This window comes from Amblyomma mixtum, chromosome 9 (genome assembly GCF_055824585.1).
Source record: "Amblyomma mixtum isolate Tamu chromosome 9, ASM5582458v1, whole genome shotgun sequence".
NCBI lineage: Eukaryota > Metazoa > Arthropoda > Arachnida > Ixodida > Ixodidae > Amblyomma > Amblyomma mixtum.
This window is the reverse complement of record NC_143020.1, coordinates 36,784,432-36,791,071: the sequence shown is the minus strand read 5'-3', so window position 1 is coordinate 36,791,071 and position 6,640 is coordinate 36,784,432. Positions and strand designations below refer to the sequence as shown.

Here is a 6,640-nt window from a genome sequence, read left to right as displayed (position 1 = left end):
AACAAAATCTCTGCAAAAAGGACTCCCCGTACTGTCGTTAAAGCGCTGCTTCAAATGAAAAAAAATATCCTCGGAATGCGCAACATTCTCTAGCAGGAGAGGCTTGAGCACTTGTGCAAACTTTTAGTGGCGTGCCCCTTGCGTGCTCTTTGTTGCCAAGCGAAAAAACCCGGGAAATAATTTTGTTCCGCAGGCACCGCAAACGTATAAAGCACAACCGCGACCACGATTCCGTACCTATTCACTCGGCAAGAAGAAAAATATTGGAAGCTCCAGAAGTCGGGCCTTAATTTGCCCAGCTTACAAAAGGTAGGCCACTAAAAAAGTTCTGTGGGGATTCCTTCTCAAGGTAATTCGAAGTGCGCCTGAAGGGCATTCTCCTCAATCTTAAAATATTTTCCGATCGAACTCATTCTATTTTAAGAACACAGGGCATCGCCGGTTTTTTAAGGAGATAACAATGCAATGAAGCAAGTACTGAGCATATGGGGAACACGTCTAAATTCTTGACATATTGCAGCTCAACGCACAAACAACCAATAGAAGCAGACGAATATGCATCTGCCTTCTTTACCCTCAAGCTTGATCTTAGCACTTCTAGCAGCGTATGTAGAGCCGTGCCCATCTCGTAAAAATACAGGTATTGTTGCAGCTGGCAGTTATGGTTCGCTGGTGAAGGAAGGCGCGTCGGCTCAATTTTTGTCAGTTATTTAAACAGAGCTTCCACAGACCCTCACTGTTCATGGAGCTCTACTGCTGAGCCAAAAAACACGGGTTCGGGCCCAGCCGCGATGGTCAGATTTTTATGGGGGCCAAACGCTCATAGCCCTTGTACTCTGCGATGTCCTAGCACGTTAAAAACCCCCGGGTGGTAGAATTTGCCCGAAGCGCTTGCCTACAGTGTCCCTCTTACCTGCAGTCTCTTTGCGATGAAAAAACCAATAAAGAAGTCATTAACTAAGCCTACAGCCACCGAAAACAATAGCTTTGACAAGGCTGCTCGCGGGCGCTGTTTCTTAGCTTATTTACCAATGCAGCCGCCAAAGGAGGAGAATTTCGTACTGTTTGATTGTGTTGTGTATTGCTATACTTCACGGCACGTGTCGGTTAACTCAAACAGATTGATCCGCCACGGTGGTTCAGTGGTTATAGTGCTCGTCTGCTGACTCGAAAGACGCAGGTTCGGTCCCAGCCTCGGCGATTGAATTTCGATTGAGGTGAAATTCTAGAGGCCCGTGTACTACGCGCGCACGATAAAGAACCCCACATGGTCGAAATTTCCGGAGTCTCTCACTACGGCGTCTCTCATACCCTGAGGTTATTCGGGACGTTAAACCCCACAAACAAACGAAAAGCAAAGAAACAAATTCAAACAGATTGATAACATCCTAATAAATCCTCATTAGAGAGGGGCCGCGGTCCGAGAGTGCTATAAATTGTTTGGAAGAAAGCACATCCAGGCCATAAAAACAAAGTAGTTCTGCCTCATAACATGCCGGATATGGATGCAGAGTCATAAGCGCCGGCGGTGGGTTTCGTACCGGTGCTGTTATCGCTGAGTGACGAGCCAGCCACATAGTTTGAATCTAGTTGCCGTTTGCAACGGCTGTTTTTGCAGTGTAAATCAGGAATTATAATAAAACCTAGACAGAAGAATGAAAGTTCTATCGCCTTTTTCATCGGTATGGAGGCTCAAAGACAGGGGAAATGTAATGGTGGTAAAAATCTATTTTTCTTGCAGTTAAATTGCAGTCAGGTTGCTGTTGTGGACAAAGCCAATATACAATGACTCGCCTGCCTGACTTCGTCGCCTTTGTGTTCCTGTGTGCAGTCGCACATGGTGACCAGTACACCAAGGATTTTTACGATGTAAGAAGCGCGTGCTTTTTCACTTTACACATTCGCCTGTTCGCCGTAGTGTTTTACAGTGCACAATATTCATTGGTTGGTGGTCCGAGCATAGGTCAATGTATTCTTGTCATTTGTGTATCTTTAGAATTCGGCACACGGGCACACATACATCGTACGTACACCAAAGGTGAATTTACACTGTAGTTATTAGCACAGGATTTCCCATATTGCCAAGTGTCATGTTTTTAAACTTTTGAAAACGTTAGAATTTGGATATAAAATTTGAATTACTCAGATTTTTAATTAGAGCTAAATTACTAGTCAGAATACTGGAAATGATATAGGAAAAGCCTAAATCGTCTGTGCTAGTATTGAAATAATTCATAAATTTTTTTCAACGAAAAAAACTGTGAAATAAAGTGAAAGGAAACAACATGAGACCATTCACTCAGTTCCAGCGACCTCGTAATTTTTTCGCGAAAGGAATGAAGATTTTTTCTAACTTCGACTTGATGTTTTGTCAGAGTGATGTCAGCGATAAAGGTTGCGAAAACGAAGTGTAAATCCACGCGCCACTGCTGCTCAATGAAGACGCAAAAAAAGCCAGGCGCAAAGGTTCAGTTTGCCGACATACGGGCCGTGACATAAAGAGCCATTTGCTCGGCGCTGAACCTGCCTGTGTGACCTCCATAAAGCAGCATTTTTCGGGTCTACGCTCGTCTGTGCCCGACTACTTATACATTTATCCTGTCCGTGCTGACAGCGCGTCGAAGTGCAGATATAGAACATTTACTTTGTATTAAATACCAACAGTATGACCTCATGACTCCTTCACAGGAGTGGCCATCGTTGTATAATAAGAAAACGTTCTCATCTTGCTATTTCTTCTTTGCGCTGATTCAGTACTTTATTTGCAATAAAGCATTGCTCGCCACCATAACCACACTGATAGTTTTCTCATAAAATAAAAGGTTTTTGTACTTTATTTCTACGGACTTTCGTTTACAGTTCTTTCAGCCCTTTGAGCAAAGCACATTGGTTTGAAGTATTCTCTTCTATTTCCGAAGCGATTACAGTGTATCGCAAAAAAAAAAAAAACATTTTTTAGCCCTTGCTCGGTGAGTGACGAAGTCACCAACATAATGGCCAAAATGGCCGTAGGAGAGGCAAAGGGGATTTATTGACGGTCACTAAATGAAACTAACGCTGCGTACTTAACCACAACACTTAATTGCCATAATTTAAGCCTGAACTGTGCTCCTCAGCAGAAAATACAACGCAGGAGGACTATGAGCCTTTCGGTCTCAATTAAACACAAAGGAATTTCATTTGGGCTTTTCTTAAGTTTTCCTGCAGGCCCAAACTCAGGGTGCCCTGAAATGTTCGCCTTTGTCTACGCAGGAATCACAGTTCAGACCAGTCTTGACGTATGAATGCTACCGGACTGGAGTCACTCTTGAACCCCAGGGGACGGTGAATTTTACAATTCTTTGGGACGGCACAGATCCCAGTAGCGACAAAGCGAACGCCACGACGTGGTACGCACCAAACGGAACAGTGAATCAATATGCCACGTAAGTGTTTTTCAACTCTGGAGACGCCTTCTGATATTACTGGTCTCAATGCGGGTGAATGTAAGATACACCTTTCTCGGTTCATTGAAACTTTTTGCGGGCTGACATTGCGGGAATAAATGAGCCACCTAGCGGAGTCCACATCTTCCTGCATACATATGTTAGGCAAAGAAACGTCTTGACCTGAACCATATATGTGCTGGCACAAAGAGAAAATTCTAAAATAATATACCTGTGACCGAGACTGATTATACTTCCAATAGTAGCTTTCTTTGCTTGTGTTCCCAAGGGATAGGTCTACTTATTATACCTCAATCACCTAAGAACTGCAGAATGATTCCCTTCTTAGACCTTTATTGTTATGCCCATAGCGGTCTCAACATTGCTTTCCTAAAGAGTGCATTGTTGTTTCAAGCACCCAGACTTGAAAATTCTGTTCCCGGCATCGGCATTGACGTGGGTAATCAGCATAATGGGGTCAAAACTGACTTTTTAATTTCTTTTTGCAGAGGTAAATTTGTTTTCGAATACGACGAGGAAACGTCTTCGATCAAAATATCATCCCCCGGTAAGTTAATGGAGCTGCATTCCGAGCTTCTATTAGCGGTTTTTTGTCCAAAGGTACCTTAGCGTGAAGTTCAGAGGCAAATATTTATAATTAGAAACTTCGTTAACAGAAATTTTTTTCGAAACGCTGGTCTTAGATATCTAACTGCGCCCACTCTAACTCTCTTACGCCGCAGTTAGAGTTTCTTTTGTGCTTGTATTTTGCCACTGTTCACAAATTTGAGGTGTGCTATGAAGCTCGGCAGATTTTTTACGCAATATATGCGACCAACAGGTTCCACACAGGCGTCTGCCAAGTTTCATGAACGTGATCTCTAAAAGCTCTGGTGGGTGATGTAGCAAGCACTTATGAGCTGAGAGTACCAAAGATAAAAGTTCTAGACATATATATATATATATAAATTAGTGAGAATAGCGAAGTATTGGCAGATTAAGTGACCGCTGCATAACTACAGCCCTTAATTACTTTTTTTCTATTTCAGATGTGGAGGAGTATTTTACTGAGTACATTAAGCCATACAATGGTCTGGCATACTACCTTAACATAAGTAAGTACGAAAATATTATATTAGCCTTACGCATAACAAGTGTACACCTTGAACGAAAGATATTCAGGCATTAGGACTTTCTTTTGAGCAGTGTTCTTGGGCAGCCAGCGCACGTCAACAGATACGAATATAGAGATAAAGAAGAGACCTGTGAGTGCGTCATGGGAGTTCTGACTTTTTTTAAGGAATGCTCCAAAGCGGCACGGAATCAAACCTTAAAGCGCGGAAGCTTTTTTTTTTTTCATAGAACACGTGAATATCTGATTCGAAGGAAAGCTGAATTTAGAAAAAAGCTTTTTACCCAGTGATGAATTAGAGCTTTTCCAGCCAGTAATGCGAAAGCTCTTAAAATGGTCAACTAAAGAACCAGGAACTTGTTATACTGCTTTAGTGGGTGACAGGCACGAGCAACTTTCGAGAATTGGTTTTCGCCCTTGCGGGTAGGTCTTTTATAATAAACCACTCAGCGTGGTGAAATCTCCCGCTTACGTCGGAGCAGCTCATGTCTTTGGCAAGGTAATATGGGAGGAACAGCCAGTGGTTTCATGAGTCTGTGGCTTAATGCAGTGTCATAAATTGTTGCTTTCATGCCGAAGCGTGTGGCACCACACGATGACGGGGCCGAGGATGGCTTCTACTTGGTACGAGACAGAAGCGCGCCCTAATTTTAAGTTGCCCACGACGAACTTACCTATTTGTCTCGTCGGCGCCGCTTCGTCAGAAAAGCGGTATGCTGAGTGGAGGTTTTACCAGTACCCTGCGGCACCAGCTTGAAATTTTGAGCTAGCGGACGGAAGTGCGGTGAGCATTATATGTTGCGGTACAGACTTTATGCCTTCCGAAATGGTGCGTCACCAGCTATTAGGCTTTTCAACAAAATATATTGTCATTTTACGCGTATTATTTTTGAGTAGAAAAGGATTTTTGTGTTGGCAAACTGGATGAGCCTTACTACTCTGGATTTTGCGCAAGGGAATACAGAGGACGGATGCAGCGTTTCCACCTATGCTAAAAGTGCGATGTATACTTGCGGCAAAAACCTCAGGTTAGCGAAATCCTTCCGCGGCTGTCAAATGCGGCCCCTGTTAAAATCTGTGTGTGCCATCGGAACGTTATAGCTCACCTACCATTATCTCTACATAAGCATTTTTGAGAGTAAGCCGAAATCACTGAAAGAAAATGCGATGTTCGGATTCAAGATGCGGATTTCTCCTGCATCTGTCGATGCAGTAAGCTATCTCTAAGCATGTAAACGTGCAAAAGATAGAAATTACATAGAAATTACATGAAAGCCCCTAAAAGGCCGCTCTTAAGCGGAAAAGGAAGTATAGCCTTCATACCGGTAAATAAAGTTCCACTTTCTCTTTCGCAGCCATCTCAAGCCAAAACGACCGCGTTGTCTACAAGCTGTACGACGTAGATCCTACCTGCGGCAACGCCGCAGCAGTGCTTCGTCAGCTGGACCCGCAGGGAGAAGTGGGATTCGTCTTTTCCAGGGACGTTCCTGAGCCGACCCAAAGCTGCGAGAAAGAATCGCTCTGCGCGCCACAGTAGAGGCGAACTGCGCCGGCATCAGAGGAACTCTTGCATTGAAAATAAAGTTTAAATGTTCCTCGATAAGGCTTGTTACGACCACTTTTTAGGAAACTCAGTAGAATATGAATAAAAAAGCTTTAGTGTTAACTCAAAAGGAATCTTGTAGTAATTCAAGAATTTTCAGTTGTGGCAGGGCCGCAGCAAAAAGATTTCTAGTACTTTGAAACTCATTTTTTGAAGTAAGTGCACTTATAGAAACTACAGAGCATTATTAGTGATAAGCTGCACATATGGTACTGCATCATCATCATCATCATCATGAACCTTACTACGCCCCCTGCAGGGCAAAGGCTTCTCCCGAGTCTCTCCAATTAACCCTGTTTCTCGCTAGTTGCGGCCACCGAATCCCCGCAAACTTCCCAATCTCACCCGCCCACCTAACTTTCTGCCGGCCCCTGATACGCGTGCCTTCTCTTGTAATCCACTCCGTTACCCTTAAGGACCAGCGGTTATCTTGCCTTCGCATTACATGCCCTGCGCAAGCCCATTTCTTCATCTTCACTT

General features: G+C 43.6%; 1 protein-coding gene across 1 annotated transcript; it reads left to right on the top strand.

The window, feature by feature from the left end:
* Nucleotides 1–1,785: 1,785 nt before the first annotated feature.
* Nucleotides 1,786–6,094, top strand: LOC149328750 (uncharacterized). Its single transcript, XM_089559078.1, has 5 exons — nucleotides 1,786–1,869; nucleotides 3,253–3,425; nucleotides 3,935–3,993; nucleotides 4,475–4,540; nucleotides 5,913–6,094. Exons 1-5 carry the CDS (start codon nucleotides 1,786–1,788, stop codon nucleotides 6,092–6,094), a joined length of 564 nt encoding a protein of 187 aa, XP_089415204.1.
* Nucleotides 6,095–6,640: the final 546 nt, after the last annotated feature.

Coding starts and splice junctions, on each gene's coding strand:
- LOC149328750 (XM_089559078.1), top strand. CDS start 1,786: ATGACTCGCCTGCCTGACTTCGTCGCCTTTGTGTTCCTGTGTGCAGTC. Junction 3,426..3,934: donor ACAGTGAATCAATATGCCAC/GTAAGTGTTTTT, acceptor TTCTTTTTGCAG/AGGTAAATTTGTTTTCGAAT. Junction 3,994..4,474: donor GATCAAAATATCATCCCCCG/GTAAGTTAATGG, acceptor TTTCTATTTCAG/ATGTGGAGGAGTATTTTACT.